Raw genomic sequence first — 16975 nt, 5'->3', positions numbered from 1 at the left:
TGGAAACAGAATGTTGGACGGTGGCCTTTGATCTCACTCAGCATGGGTTTTCTTATATTCTTCCTCAGGTTGAAAAACTGTTGTTTGAAAATACAAACTATTGACTGTGCATTTTATATGCCTATGTCTTGTGAGGATTCTTGTGAGTAATAGGGATCTCAGTTTTTTTTCCTTGTCGTTATCTCATGGATAAAATAATTTATTTTAATATATTTTGCATAGAGGCAATTTCTTGTACAATCTTGCTCTATTCCTGGACAAGTGGGTTATGCATCCCATGTCGCAAAACTGCTTGTAGGAAGCCTTATGTACATAATTTTTTCAGACCTTCCCTTCTTATCTCAGCACTGCCCACTAAGTTCCAGTTGCTTTCCTAGAAGCAAGACAGGAACTAGTTTTTCTGCTCATGTTTAATTTTTCTTCTACTCGGTATTTTTATACATTTTGCGTCTTCGTGCTGCAGAGATTTCTAGCAGGGACAGCTCTGGCTGTGGGAGATCACAGATTTTGTGGATAAAGTCTGTTTATTTAATCGTCTCTCCAGACCGGCACAGCAACTGATGGGTAATAGCTCACCATGACCAGCAAGTGGAGACTAAAAGAAAGAAAATTAGCAAGCAAGAATCTAATTTCTCCTTCCAGGGGGTTGGCTGCTTTGCAGTGCACCTTCTGGACAGCCTGAACCTTCAGATCAGTGCTCAGGGACTATACCCTTGGGAGCTAGCTCACCCCAGGTTCATCCACTACTGGGTTTGAGTACAGGCTTCGTGGCGATGTGCCTGATATCGGAGCTAACTGCTTTCCTTCGCCAGGTCATGTGTGCAGTGTGTTCTGTGAGTGGTGGAGGTTTCCGGCCCGTGGAGTTGGACCAGAGTTGCAGTGAGAAGGCCAGCAGTCCATTTTACAAGGCTTGTTGAGGCAGAGAATCTCCTTATAAGCTGATTCAGTTTCTTTCTGCAGCTTCCCAGCACACAGCATTGCACAGTTAGTACAGGGCTGACAGCCTGTCACAGTGATTTTGGGCAGTCCTTAAAAGTGGTTGTAGGGCAGTTTGTGAGTTAGCCCTAGTCCCCACCCCACCCCTAAAATCCTAAAATTGCCGCTTTTGGGGGGTTCCTGTGCTTTTCCTGGGCTATTTGCTTTTGAAAATTGCTCCTGTGGCAGCAATCTTGGATTTTCCTGATTTGTGGGAAAACCCCTCTACAATCTTTGTTTTTGCAAGAAAGCCACTCAGATGGACTCATCAGGGCAGGATACTTCTGATTCATGCCGTTTGCAATGGATGGCTGTCTGGCGAACAGCCATGTTCCACGTGTTCTGCAGCGCAGGAGGTGTGCAAGATTTCATCAGCCCTGGTTCCCTTACCCCCTTTAGATGGTCCTGCCGCTCACCCTAGCAGAAGCCAGACCAAAAAGTCAAAATTTGCCACTTGGGACAGCGTGTTCACAGCCTCAGCAAAACGTAGCCATGATTTGGATGCAAAGCTGAAGAAATCCTCCAAAGACTCCAAAAGGAGTTCTCAGGAGCAGTGGAGTACCAAGGGGGGGGGGGGGGGGGGGGGCGGTCCGCCCCGGGTGCCAGCCATGAGGGGGGTGTTCCTGGCCTGTGAGTCATGGTCCGAGAACTTCCCTTCTCATGGTCCGGTGCCAAGGCTCTGAATAGTCCCCGTGGCCCAGCATGTTCCCAGCCTTCTCTCCCTTTACCTTCCATGAAGCTGAAAAAACTGCCGGCCTCGGCAGTGATTCAACTACGTCGCCCGTGGCTCCCCTTCCTGCTTTCCGCATCTGCCAATGATGCAACTTCCTGTTTCCGCCCGGGTGGATTTCAGAGGCAGACACAGAAAGCAGGAAGGGGAGCCACATGCAGCGTAGCTGAATCACTACCGAGGCTGGCAGTTTTTTCAGCTTCACGGAAGGTAAAGGGAGAGAAGGCTGGGAACATGCTGGGCCAAGGGGACTATCCAGAGCCTTGGCACCGTACCGTGAGAAGGGAAGTTCCCAGACTATGACTCCTAGGCCGGGAACACCCCCTCATGGCTGGCACCTGGGGGGAACATTACTAAAAATATTTTTTTTCACATTGGGGGAGGGGTGTCAAAAATGATGGCAGGGGGTGTCAAAAAACAATGGGCCCCGGGTGTCACATACCCTAGGTACGCCTCTTCTCAGGAGGCGATTGCTGACCTGGATGAGTGTTTTCCCCAAAATTTATTTATTTATTAATTCAATTTTCTATATTGTTCTCTCAGGGCAGCTCAGAATGGTTTACATGAATTTTTTTAGGTACTCAGGCAATTTTTCCCTGTCTGGCCCAGTGGGCTCACAATCTATCTAATGTAGCTTGGGCAATGGGGGGATTAAGTGACTTGCTATTCCATGCTTATCTGCTCCATCTAGACATTCGTACTGTTATAACACTAAACATTGCTATATTCAGCCATCTTCATCATCCTCTAGGCCTACTATTCAGTGCCCTCGTGGAAAGTAACAAAAGACTCAGAAGTTGCATGCCTAATCTCAGTTGAAGCAGCAGTTGTCTTTTTGGCTCCTTCCTAGAAAGCATTGCCAACATTCTCCTGACAAGAGTCTCAATCTCTTCTACTACTACTTATTTCTATAGCGCTGCCAGACATACGCAGCACAAAGATGACAGTCTCTGCTCGAAAGAGACAGGATGTCATAGATACAGTTAAGGGGAATAGATAAGGATGCACTGGGGAGAGGTAGGTTTATGGCTGTGATTGGCCCAGACACCTAAGGCCCCTCCCATAAGAGGGGCCTTAAACAACCTGGAATATTGCTACTGCTTGGATTTTGGGCAAGTACTAGGGACCTGGATTGGCCACTGTGATGACGGGCTATTGCGCTTGATGGACCATTGATCTGACTCAGAAAGTAAAAAAAATCAGAGCCTTAGGCCCTCCCCTGGTGCATTTCAGAATTCACCAGAGAGGGGAAGGCTACCATTTTCAAAAGGCCGGAGGGAGTAAGCATCCTTCCGGACATCCATTGTAAACAAGGGAAGGGGAAAGGGGCAGGGGCTCATTGGAGGCACAGGGGGGGTTCGTGGCAGTGGAAGGGAGTTGGGGGGGCATTGCTTGGTGGCAGGAAGGAGTGGACATCTCTCCCACTGCCGGTGGGGGAGTGGGGTTGCTTTATGACAGTGGTGGGAGGAAGTAGGCATCTCTCCTGCTGCCAAGGAGGAAGAGAGGGGTTGATTAACTTCAGCAGCGTTTATTTTGCGCATGTGCTGATTGCTATCACCAACAAAGGGCACATGCAAATTTAGCGAACCTTCCCTACTCTGCGCCAACCTCATTTGTATGCATATTTTTTTTGAGAATAACTCACCTTTTTGAAATCGCTACAATAATGGCTGCGACAGTGGCCCATCGAATTTTAACGCAAAGTTTTGAGAATCTAACCCACAGAATGAAGTCTCCTTCATCCCAACCCCCACTCATTAGCACTAACAGTGTGATTTCTTTCTTACTGCCTTTTCGCTGTATCTGCAACCTTTAGGAAACCTTCCACTCAACGCTGTTACCACTTTAAGTGGACATGATTCTGTTCCTGGTGTTCATTGCCAAGTTTCCAAGTTTATTTTAAAATTTGTTATACCACTTTAAATAATTCTAAACAGTGTACAGACTTCATTGAATTCTCTAGAACTTATCACCTACCCACATTCATCAATACTGGACTACTTTCTATATTTATCAAATTCAGATCTAAAGACCAACTCATATAGAGTTATCTTAGCACTATCAGTGTGTTCCACTCATTTCTAGACAAGAAGCCTTTATCTGTACATTCCTTGATAGTTCAATTCATGAAGAGCCTATTTCACACAAACCACCTAGAAACATAGAAACATGATGGCAGATCCATCTACAGTAACCATTATATCTTCCTCTTTCTAAGAAATCTCATGTGCCTATCCCAGGCTTTCTTGAATTAAGACACAGTCTCTGTCTCCACCACCTCTTCCAGGAGACTGTTCCACGCATCTACCACCCTTTCTGTAAAAAAGTATTTTCTTAGATTATTCCTGAGCCTATCACCTCTTAACTTCATCCTATGCCCTCATTCCAGAGCTTCCTTTCAAATGAAAGATACTTGACTCATGCACATTTATATTATGTAGGTATTTAAACATCTCACTCATATCTCCTCTCTCCCGCTTTCCTCCAAAGTACAGTGGTACCTCGGTTTACGAGTGCACCGGTTTGCACGTGTTTTGCAAGACGAGCAAAACATTCGCAAAATCGGCGCCTCGGAAACCGAGCGCACTTCGATTTGCGAGCACCCCCCCCCTGCGAACTGGCACCCTCCCCCCCCCGCGATCCGGCACCCCTCCGCCGCCATCGGGCACCCCCCCCGCCGCAACCTGAGGTCCCCCCAACCCACTCAAACCCTCTTCTTACTTTGCTGTAGCCTCCGCAGCGGCACCGGCACCAGCATGTTCTGTGCGTGGTGCCGGTGCTTGAAGATCTGCTTCCTGTGCTGGGCCTTGAGCATGTGCGCATGTGCGCATGCTCAAGGCCTGAGAGTTCACGTCGAACGTGAACTCTCAAGGCTCAGCACAGAAAGCAGATCTTCAGCATCGGCACTACGCACAGGACATGCTGGTGCTGGTGCCGGTGCCGCTGCGGAGGCTACAGCAAAGTAAGAACAGGGTTCGGGTGGGTTGGGGGGACCTCAAGTCGCGGCGGGGGGTGTGCGGATCGCGGGGGAGGGTGCCGGTTCGCGGGGGGGCCTTCAGGAGGAGCAATGCCGGTTCTCGTGGGGGAGGGAGCAGCGCTGCTGGCCTCGGGGGGGGGGGGGAACCTATCAAAGCGAGTTTCCATTATTTCCTATGGGGAAACTCGCTTTGATAAACGAGCATTTTGGATTACGAGCATGCTCCTGGAATGGATTATGCTCGTAATCCAAGATACCACTGTATACAGATTGAGATTTTTAAGTCTGTCCCCATACGCCTTTTTTTTTTAATATATATTCTTTATTCATTTTCAAATCTTGTAACAAGTCTACAATATTCAATCAATTAAATCACTTGACATCCTTAACATTATTATTATTAAATGCATATAAAAGAGACCCCACCCCAGCCCATTCATCAGGAACAAACCATTAAAATACAAGACATACCTCCCCAATCCCAGACTAAAAATATTCCTATGTAATAAAAAAGGTGTCCAAGGTGTCTAATCATTCGAATATGTAATCAATGGCCCACAAATCTTTTTAAAACTATTGTAATTACCTTGCTGTATAGCAAGCATTCTCTCCATTTTATAAATATGACAAACTGAATTCCACCAAAAGGTATAATTAAGTTTAGTATAATCCTTCCAATTTCCAGTAATATGTTGAATGGCAACCCCTGTCAGTATAAGCAAAAGCTTATTGTTATTTGTTGAAATTTGACTCTTGAATCTCATAGATGTACCAAATAAAATAGTATCATATGAAAGGGCAACATGATTTTCTAACATTGAATTAATTTGGGGCCAAATTAACTTCCAAAAGGCATTGACAAAGGGACAGAAAAAAGTAAATGATCTAGAGTCCCAGCATCTAAATTACAATGCCAGCATCTATTAGACCTAGAACTGTCTAACTTTTGTAAGCGAACTGGGGTCCAAAAAGCTCTATGTAACAAAAAGAACCAAGTTTGTCTCATAGATGCTGACCTTGTAATTTTTAATCTCCAAGACCAAAGTCGTGGCCATTGAGAAGCAGAAATTTGGTGCTTGATCTCAATGCTCCAAATATCCCTAAGACCAGTTTTTTGTTTTTTATTCAAATATCCATACAACAATTTATACCACTGTACGGCTTGGTGTTCCAAAAAATCCGCCTGAAAGCATAAGAATTCCAAACTATACTGATTATTAAGATCTTTCCATTCAGGGAACCCCTCCTGAATAGCTTGCTTCAACTGCACTTAAAATTTTGTGATTTACTTAATCCAAATTTATGTTGCAGCTGTGAAAAACTAAGCAATGAACCATTTGAAACAACATCATTTAATGTCCGTATACCTGCAATAATCCAATGTTTCCAGATGATTTGAAAACCGCCAATTTTAATCTTTGAGTTAAGCCAAATGGATTGATTTAATGATTTTGAAATTGGATCTGGTGATAAATTACTAACATATTTTAAAGTTCTCCATGTATCAAGCAATATTCTATTATCTTTATATTTCCTAGGTAATTTTATACTGATAAGATGAGACAAATGCAAAGGAAACAGGAGTTGCCATTCTAAATATAGCCAATCTGGTACATTCTCCATGAGCTCTGGGAAGATCCAATACATACCCTGTCTTAAAATATAGGCTTGATGATACCTATAAAAATTTGGAAAATTTACCCCTTCCTCCACAATTGTCTTTTGTAAAGATGCTAAAGCTATTCTGGGTTTTTTACCCAACCAAACAAATTTAGTAAGAATACCATTTAACTTTTTATAAAATGACTCCTGAAAAAAAATTGGTATCATACTCATTTGATAACAAACCACAGGCAATATCATCATTTTAATTGTTTGAATTCTCCCCCACCAATAAAGATGTAAAGGATTCCATTGCTCACACATTTCTGATATTTTCTTTAATAAAAATTTCTCATTCTCTTTTACTGTGTCTTCTAATGTATTCTTAATGGTAATACCTAAGTATTTTAATCCATCTTCTTTCCAAACAAATGAAAATGATTCAAATAATCCTTTAGTACAATGAACATTTAATGGAAGAACTTCAGACTTACTCCAATTGATCTTATATCTAGAAAATTTTCCAAATTTCTCAATTAATTCAAGTAAACATGGAATGGTAATTTCTGGGTCACTCAAATAAAGCAATATATCATCTGCATAAGCAGAAAGCTTGTATTCCCAATTCGAATACGGAATGCCTTTTATCCCCTTTGCCTGATTAATGGCTATTAACAAGGGTTCAAGAACTACATCAAAGAGCAAAGGAGATAAAGGACAACCTTGTCTAACCCCCCTTAGCAAGTTAAACCAATAAGTCAGACAAATTATTGTTAATATGTAATGTAATGTAATGTAATTTATTTCTTATATACCGCTACATCCGTTAGGTTCTAAGCGGTTTAATATATAACCTTGCACCAGGAGAGCTATACAATGTCTGAATCATTTGAATAAAACCAGAACCTATACCAAACCACTCTAAAGCCTGATACATAAAAGTCAATTTCACTCGATCAAAGGCTTTTTCTGCATCCAAAGAGATCAAAAAAGCCGGATCATTCATGTTTTTTGTCAAATTTAGAGAATGAAAAGCCAATCTAGTGTTATTAGAAGAATGTCTCTTTGCAACGAATCCTGTTTGGTGAGTATCTATAATAAAAGGGAGAGCTTTAGCCAAACGCAAAGCCAAAACCTTAGCAATAAGTTTTCCATCCACATTTATTAATGAAATAGGCCTGTAATTTGAAACCAAAGTAGAATCTTTGTTTGGTTTTGGCAAAACAATAATCAATGAATCAGCCATAGTATCTGTAATACAACCTCTATTCAGTTGATAATGATATAAATGTAACAAATATGGAAAAGGGGTAATTTGAACTGATTTATAAAACTCAACAGTATACCCATCACTACCTGGAGCTCTAAGAGATTTCAGTGCTATTTCTAATTCTTTTAAAGATATAGGTTCTTCTAAACTTCTTTTTATATGATCAGGAATCTTCGGTCCAATAAGTAAATTTAAAAATTCTAAACCATCTTGTACTCTATTTCCATAAGACTCAGAAGAATACAAATCCTCATAAAAAGTAAAAAATTGATGTAAAATATGCTCAATTTTAGTATGCGAACCTCCTTGTTTATCTTTAATTGCAATAATTTTAGTTTTCTTCTTTTTTGCTTTGAGATAATTTGCAAGTAATCTTCCTGCCCTATTTGAGTTACCATAATACTGAGTTTGCTGATAAAACAAATCTTTCCTTACAAATTGAGAAGATATCTCATTATATTTGGCTTTTGCTTTTAATAAACTTTGCAAAATATGTTGCTCCCACCTATTAATTAGTTTATTTTCCAATATTTTAATTTCATTCTCCAAAACAGAAAATTGTTTTTTGAGTTGCTTTTTAAGAAATAATATTACCTCTAATAGTTGCCTTAAATGTATCCCATAATGTTTCAATACTTATATCTTCAGAGGTGTTAATTTGGAAAAATTCAATCATTTTCAATTTAAAATCTTCAAGAAATTTTGAATCAGCAAGCAAAGCATTATCAAATCTCCAAACTGGTTTAGAACTAACTGATTAATCAGATTGCAACTCAATCCACACTCCACCATGATCAGACAAAATAATAGGATCTATAATGGCTTTAATCACATGTTGAACTATACTATTAGAAACAAAAATATAATCAATTCTTGAAAAGGAGTTGTGGACCTGTGAACAAAAGGAAAATTCTCAATCATTAAAATGAAGAATACGCTATATATCAATTAGATCACAAGATTGTATTAAATTATCTAGCCCTAACGATTTTATAATTTTACTTGGTCTTTTATCAATAATTGGATCCATTACAGCATTGAAATCTCCAGCCACCACTAAATTAGAAGCAGCCAGTGGTAATAACAACTGCTGTATACGTTTTAAAAAACTCCATTTGATTCGAATTTGAAGCGTACACATTGAATAAATCCAGGGCAGTATTTCCCATAACTATTTTAACATGTACCCATCGTCCTAAAGGATCCGAAGCAATCATTTGAAAATCAGCTCAACATTTCCTATTAACTAAAATAGCAACCCCAGCCTTTTTCCCCACTGCTGGTGCAAAAAAAAATATTTAGAAATCCAACCTCCTTTCAGTTTCCTAGATTCTATTAAGGACAGATGTGACTCTTGTATAAAATATACATCAGCATTTTGCTTCTGAAGGAAAGCTAACATTTTCCTCCTTTTGATTGGATGATTTAGGCCATTGACATTTAAGGAAAAAACCTTAATCTCCATCTAATATCTCATATAGAAACCAACAATAATATATAGATTTGCTAATATTGAAATGACCAGACACCAGCACACCTAATAAATTTAATAATAAATCAAATTGATGCAATACCCCCCATCAACTATAAATTCATTACCCCTAATTCCAACAAAATCCCCACCCTTCATCCCTCCCAAACCACCCCCTAAAAATGATTGCCTTGGAACACGCATAGGACATATAATCACAATACCCCCTCAGGCAACATAATAAACAAATCCATCTTCTTATAAATAATGAAATAAGATTAATTCAATAAAACCCCAATAAATCAAAAATGTAAAGTATTAACATATAAAGTTTTGCAACAATCAGAAAGAAAATTTTAGATCTCATATCAATAAAACAATAAAACAAGACCATTAAAACCATATAAATTTGCATTTTAACAAACAGAAATTCATTCATACTATTAATTATATTGTTATTCAATTACTTTCAAAATTCTTTCCATCCAATATATAATATAATATAATCATAGCATCCTCTTTAATAAGATCATTAAAATACATACATTTCTCATATATGCAAACTTAATAGAATACCCTCAAAACTAATTTGTATTTTATTACAGCAAACAAAGGGAAATCTATAGATCAAATGTCAACCTTCAGGACCCTTAAACCATATAATAATTCATTTGAACAAGCAGAAATCCCCTCATCCTACAAACTTCATGTCATTCAACTACCTTAAAATCCCAGTCCATCCTATACAAAATAATCATGACAATCCCTTAAAGAAGATTAATTATGTGATAATTTGCACTCAGAACTAATATATTAAATATAATAGCAATCAAAGAGAGAATTTAAAAGCAAATTGCAATACATCAAAACCACCAAAACCAATTAATATTTCATCCAAACAAGCAAAATCCATTCATACTATTAACTTATTCTCACTCAACTACTTTCAAAACTCAATCCATCCATTGTTTAATAAATCCATAGAATTCCCCTTGAAAAGAGCATAAAAAAAATAAGTAAAATATAGCAGTGACATTAAAACATATAATCTTCATAACAAGCAGAAATCCATTCATGCCATTAATTCAGTATCATTCAAACTCATTCCATCCATCCATACACCAATGTAAGAAGACAAAATTAAAAACGAAGAATTCCCAAAATGTTTATAGAAACTGTACTCCTCTTCATCTGTTCTTCGTTTCTTCTGATCTTCATCAATTATGTGACCAATTGCTCTGAAGTAATCAAAAAGTCCTTTAATTTCTCTGGATCCTCAAAGTATACAGATTTATTTCCAGTAGTAACCCTCATCTTAGCAGGATAGTATAGTCCATATTTATATCCTTTTTCTCTCAGCTGAGGTCTAAGCTGCAGAAATTGCTGCCTCGTAGCTGCAGTGCTTTTAGCAAAATCTGGTAAGAAAAGTAGTTTAGACCCTTTGTAGTTAAGATTTTTATCCGCTTTGGCCATGGTTAAAATTTCAAAAGCTTGCTGGAATCTCAGTAACTTGAAAATCAAAGGTCTTGGCTTTGTTTGAGCAGTGGACCGTTGGAATGGAATTCTGTGAGTTCTTTCAATTTCCAGGGGAAATTTTGAACTCAACTGCAGTAACTTTGGCAATAAAGTTTCTAAAAACTGAATAGGATTCCCCCCTCCAAATTTTCCCCTAATCCAATAATTTTCACATTTTTCCTATGCCCACGGTTCTCATAATCCTCAAGCTGCTTTTGAAGGGCTTTAATAGATTTATTATCTTCCTTACACTCTGCAGCCGTTATCTCTAACTGCTCCATTTTAGTTTCCAGCACAACCATGCGCTGATTGGCCACCTCCAACTGCCTGTTTGTGTGAACCACCTCCTCCTTTACTTCCTGTATGTTATCCGCATTACTTTGTATCATCCGCTGTATTTTTCTGAGCTCTGCCATAACTTTTCTCTTATCAACTCCACCTCATCCGGCAATGAAGCTTTCGACGACGTCACCTGGTCATGTTTAACACGTTTTGCCGTGCCCGCTGCCACAAACGCCGCATCAAGTTTTGATTGCCACGTACTAGCCATCTTCCACCAAAGAAATATCGAGGTTAGGAGCCCAAAAGAAGACGAAAGGTAAATTTAATTTTAAATTTGTTGCCTGGTATACCGAAGCAGCGCGACTACACTTCCATCTGCTGCGCGCGACAAGCCACTCCCCCCCCCATACACCTTATGATGATGATCACGCACCATTTTAGTAGCCTTCCTCTGGATTGACTTCATCCTTTTTGTATCTTTTTGAAGGTGCAGCCTCCAAAATTGTACACAATATTCTAAATGAGGTCTCACCAAAGTCTTATACAGGGGCATCAATACCTCCTTTTTCCTACTGGCCATACCTCTCCCTATTTACCCTAGCATCCTTCTAGCTTTCACCGTCGCCTTTTCAACCTGTTTGGCCACCTTAAGATCATCACACCCAAGTCCCTTCTTCTGTCGTGCACATAAGTTCTTCACCCCCTAAACTGTACCGTTCCCTTAGGTTTTTGCAGCCCAAATGAATGACCTTGCATTTCTCAGCATTAAATTTTAGCTGCCAAATTTTAGACCATTCTTCAAGCTTCGCCAGGTCTTTCTTCATGTTATTCACACCATCCTGAGTGTCTACCCTATTGCAGATTTAGGTATCATCCGCAAAGAGGCAAATCTTACCTAACAACCCTTCAGCAATATCGTTTATAAAAATGTTAAAAAGAACAGGTTCTTTCTGTTCTCATGAAGCCTTCATAAGAACATAAGAAGAAGTTGTCTTCGCTGAGGCAGACCAGAGGTCCATCTCGCCCAGCGGTCCGCTCCCGCAGCGGCCCATCGGGCCCATTGCCTAAGCAGTGGTCCTTGACTATTTCTATAACCTATCTCTACTCCTATCCCTACATCCTACGTCAACTCTTATCTGTACCCCTCAATCCCTTTGTCCTCTAGGAACCTATCCAAACCTTCTTTGAAGCCCTGTAACGTGCTCCTGCCAATCACAGCCTCCAGAAGCGCGTTCCATGTATCCACCACCCTCTGGGTGAAAAAGTACTTCCTAGCATTTGTTCTAAACCTGTCCCCTTTCAATTTCTCAGAGTGCCCCCTTGTACTTGTGGTTCCCCATAATTTGAAAAATCTGTCCCTGTCTACTTTTTCTATGCCCTTCAGGATCTTGAAGGTTTCTATCATGTCTCCTCTAAGTCTCCGCTTCTCCAGGGAGAACAGCCCCAACTTTTTCAGTCTGTCAGTATATGAGAGATTTTCCATACCCTTTATCAGCTTAGTTGCTCTTCTCTGGACTCCCTCAAGTACTGCCATGTCTTTCTTGAGGTACGGCGACCAGTACTGGACACAGTACTCCAGATGCGGGCGCACCATTGTGCGATACAGTGGCAGAATGACTTCCTTCGTCCTGGTCGTGATACCTAGCATTTTGTTTGCTTTCCTTTCCTTGAGGCTGTGGCGCACTGTGCCGACGCCTTCAATGTTGTGTCTACCATCACTCCCAGGTCTCTTTCAATGTTACTTACCCCTAGCAGTGATCCCCCCATTTTGTAAGTGAACATCGAGTTCTTTTTCCCTACATGCATGACCTTGCATTTCCCTATGTTAAAGCTCATTTGCCACTTTTTGGCCCATTCTTCCAGTGTCATCAGATCCTTTTGGAGATCTTCGCAGTCTTCCTTTGATCCGTTTACATCTTGTTCTTTGACACACTTGAAGATGTAAGGGCGATAAGGAAATCACCCTTCCAAGTGAGAAGCCGTTTGAGTGAACTTCAAGCTCTTGTTTTGGATCCTCCTTACACAATATTCTATTACGTCAGGGTAGTTCTCTGAACACACCCCAAATTCCTCCCTAAAGTTTAACCAGAATTCCATCTCACCCAATCCATAGTTCTGCCTGTTTTCTTTCCTAAGCCACATTCCCATCCTGGAGAAGCAGCACTTTCATACTTTGGAATGCAAACATGCTCTAGTATACTACCTGGACTAGACTAAACCTCATAGGAAGTCCTTCCAGCTCTTTGTGGCTTTTGACCCTAACAGACTAGGGGTTCCTGTTTCCAAGAGAATCCTCTCCACTTAGCTAGCAGACTTTATCTCCTTCATGTAGACTCAGGCTGGGCTGACACTTTGCCAAGTAAGAGCCCAAAATGTATGGGCTATGGCTGCCTCAGTAGTGCATTTCCGCTCTGTATATATTAAGGACATCTGCAGAGCGACTACTTGGTCCTCAATACATGTTTACCTCTCATTACTGTTTGGAACACAACTCCAGAAGAGACATTTGGTTGGGTTCTGCAGAATCTTTTCACTACCTAAAAGCCAACTTTCCCTCCGTCCCTGTTGGATTTTACCAGATCCGGTTAATTCAGTGTTTAACCTCTTGTAAACACATGATTCTGGCAGCTTGGCAGTCCCACATGAGAATATTATGCCTGTTTGTCCTCGGAGAAAGCGAAAATACTTGCCTATAGCAGCTGTTCTCTGATGACAGCCAGCATATATTCTCCCCTAGTTGGCTTTTAGCTTTTTTATTGAACTGATGATCCCACTTGCTGACATCAGGCAGGAAGGCACCTGCATGTGTGTGGTATGGACACTGCCTAAAAATTTAAAGTGACACTGCACTTGGCAGTGTCCTTACTGGGTTCCATAGATGATGTCACCCACGTGAGAATATATGCCTGCTGTCCTTGGAGAACACGTACTTGCAGGTAAGTATTTTCACTTTCTGCATAATCTGTCTTTGGTGGATTACAATCTTATCATAATAAAACCCTAAGCGTGCATGCACACTTACAACTTTGTGATCCCTGCCTCCGTGATCTGTAGCTCTGTGGCAGTGTTCGACGTGTTCAGCGTTTTGTGTGTGGCAGACCCTTTTCCTTTTGGTTTAGTTTTGGCGGGCGGCAGCAGAACGGGAAAGGGGGTGTTTGAAGCAGCGGTAGGCCAGACGGTAGGTAGCAGCAGCGTGGGCCAGTACGGTGGGGGGCAGGTTTCAGCACTGGAGGGAGGCAGGCAGGCTGGCTTTAGCACGACAGATAGGGAAGGAGGTAGGCTGGCTAGCTTTGGGGGAGTGGGATGGGACAAAGGCTGGAAGGCAGTGAGGAGGGACATAGAAAGGAGCACTGGGGACACTAAGGACATGGGAAGGAGGTACTGGTGGCACTAAGGACATAGGAAGGAGGTACTGAGGGCATGAAGGAGGTACTGAGGGCATTAAGGACATGGGAAGGGGCACTAAAGACATAGGAAGGAGGCACTGGGGCACTAAGGACATGGTAAGGAGGCACTGGGGCATTAAGGACATGGGAAGGAGCACTGGGGGTACTAAGGACATAGGAAGGAAGGAGAGAGGGAATAGAAAGGTCCAACTGTTGGGCCTGAGTGTAGAAAGCGGCCAAGGAGAGAGAGAGAGAGACAGAAAGAAAGAAAGACAGACAGCGGAAAAGGAGAGTGAAAGAAAGACTCAAAAAAGCCTAGTGGTTAAAACTTGACTGGTTATATCGTGTAATAGCCACCAGTTTTAAGCAGTGACCAGCTAAGGGATCCTTTTACTAAGGCGCGTTAGCTGTTTTAGTGCGCGCTAAACACTAACACGTCCATAGACTTATAATGGTCACATTAGCATTTACCACACATATATTTACTGCGCGCTAAAACGCGTAGCGCATTAAAGGAGCCCTAAGTTTAGTGTTCAAGTCGGGCTGCACAAATATAACTCAACTGGCCAGTGCTTAAGATCAGCTTAGCTGACTAAGTTTGAGCAAGCCTAAAATAGATTTTAGATATTCAATGCCAGTCACCAGAAACAGCTCATCGCCAGCTGCGGGAGTTAGTTAGCCAGCCTCCCTCCCTCAGTCTGAATATTGACCCCTGTATATTTTAGTCATATCATATGATAGTATATTTGTTTACATTTTGTTGTGAGTCTCTTGATGATTGCTTTGTTTCTGTTAGGTTTAATTACTGCAGAAGACAGGCGGGTTGGCACCACAAATCTGCACCTGGATGTGTCCGATGCTGTAAATGTCATGGTGTATGTTGGCATCCCAGTAGGAGAAGGGTCCCATGATGAGGGTGAGGCATTTCTCTTTTCTTCAAGTGCACTCTTTCTTGGGATTTTACTGAACTTGTAAACTGGTCTTCCTCCAAATTGCACCCCCACCCAGAGCATCAAAATCGAGCTATCACCATCAGGAAATAGTTTCAAGTTTTATTTTGATTTGATTAATCGCTTATTCAAATTTACTAAGCGAGTTACAATAAAAAAGGTAAACATACATTTAGACATACTATTTAAAATTTAAAAATGATGAGTTGACTGACAGACTTACAAACTAATCGATACACAAGGGATGGAGGAATAAAGTTACAATTCCGTGTTTTAAAGTAGAAAAAAGAACCATAGGTGGAAAAAGCATTAGGGAGGGAGTAGTATAAACCTGGAGGGTAACTACTTTAAGATTTAAGTATAATTTAAAGATTAAAAGCATCTTTAAAAAGTAAACTTTTAAAGTTATTTTTAAAACGGCTAAGATCACTTTCCTCTCTTATATATTGAGGCAAAGTGTTCCAAAGTTGTGGGGCCATCACCGAAAACATATCATGTCGTCGAGTTCCGATAACTTTCAAGGAGGGGACAACTATAAGCTTTTGGTTAGTAGTCCGAAGAGAACGCAGTGTATTATAAGGAATAAGCATTCTATTAATAAATTGTGGTTCATTGGTGGAAAGAGTTTTAAATACTAAAAGTAATGTTTTAAAGGTGATACGGTGATTGATTGTGAGTTGATCAGAAAAGGAGTAACATGATCGTATTTTTTACAGTTATGAATGAGTTTGACGGCTGTGTTCTGTATTATTTGAAGGCGCTTCTTTTCTTTTTGTGTGATGTTTATTAATAATGAATTGCAGTAATCAAGTTTAGCGATAATTAGGGAATTGATTAGAATGTTTAATGATTTTGGCTCGAGAAACAGAGATCGAGCGAATCATGCATAACCTATAGAAGCAAAATTTAACGGTATTACTTATGTGTTCATGATAGGAGAATTTATCATCAATAATGACACCCAGTATTTTTAAAGATGTTACTAAATCCAGATGAATGTTATCAAGAGTGAAAGGAATACTCAAGCTTATTCCCTTTTTCCATGGGAAAAGTAAAGCTTTTGTTTTTTGTATATTTAGAGCTAGCATGTTGGAATTAAGCCAGTCTTTGATTGTCTCAAGTTTTTTATTGATCTCAAGTATTTCCTCTGGATTTTCTGGATTTAGGGGATGTGAAAGTTGAATGTCATCAGCATATGTAAAGGTAGTAAAGCCTATCGATTGACATAGACTTAATAGGGGTGATAAAAAAATGTTAAACAATAATGGGGATAGAATGGATCCTTGAGGAATACCATAATTGAGAGTATAAGACTTTGATGTCGTGTTATTGAAATTAACTATGGATGATCGATTAGAAAGAAAGGAGATGAACCATTCTAGTATTTGATCACAGACACCTATAGATTTTAGTCTATCAAGGAATAAGGCATGATCGATACTGTCAAATGCTGCTGACAGGTTTAAGGAGAAGAGGATGATGGAGTTATGATGGTCTAGGTGGTAAAGTATATTTGTGGTCAGACTAATCAGTGAGTATTCTGTATTGTGTTTTTTTCTGAACACTGTCTGGTTTGGATGTAATACATTGGTTGATTCAATGAAGTCTGATAGTTGATCAAATACTAATTTTTCTGTTAGTTTGGCTAAGAATGGGATATTAGCGATGGGGCGATAATTTGAGGCATCCTCGAGGCTGGATTTATGATCCTTTATTATAGGAAAAATTGTGGCAGTTTTCCATGACAGTGGTAATAAACCAGTGTTAAGGCTCTTTAAGATAAGAGAGTGTATAAATGGGCCAAAGCAGGAAAAAAA

The 16975-nt window shown here is 40.4% G+C and overlaps 1 protein-coding gene across 2 annotated transcripts in view; it reads left to right on the top strand.

Moving 5' to 3' along the window:
- KDM3B (lysine demethylase 3B) overlaps window positions 1-16975 on the top strand; it is a 266148-nt gene that overhangs the window by 214036 nt on the left and 35137 nt on the right. For both annotated transcript variants that reach the window (XM_033927119.1, XM_033927118.1), the window contains one exon: window positions 15005-15124. In XM_033927119.1, coding sequence (XP_033783010.1) covers window positions 15005-15124 — 120 coding nt within the window. The remainder of the gene's footprint in view (window positions 1-15004; window positions 15125-16975) is intronic.

The sequence above is a fragment of the Geotrypetes seraphini genome, chromosome 18 (genome assembly GCF_902459505.1).
Source record: "Geotrypetes seraphini chromosome 18, aGeoSer1.1, whole genome shotgun sequence".
In the NCBI taxonomy this organism is placed as follows: Eukaryota; Metazoa; Chordata; class Amphibia; order Gymnophiona; family Dermophiidae; genus Geotrypetes; species Geotrypetes seraphini.
Note: the sequence above shows the minus strand (reverse complement) of the source record. Positions and strands in the feature narration are given on the sequence as shown.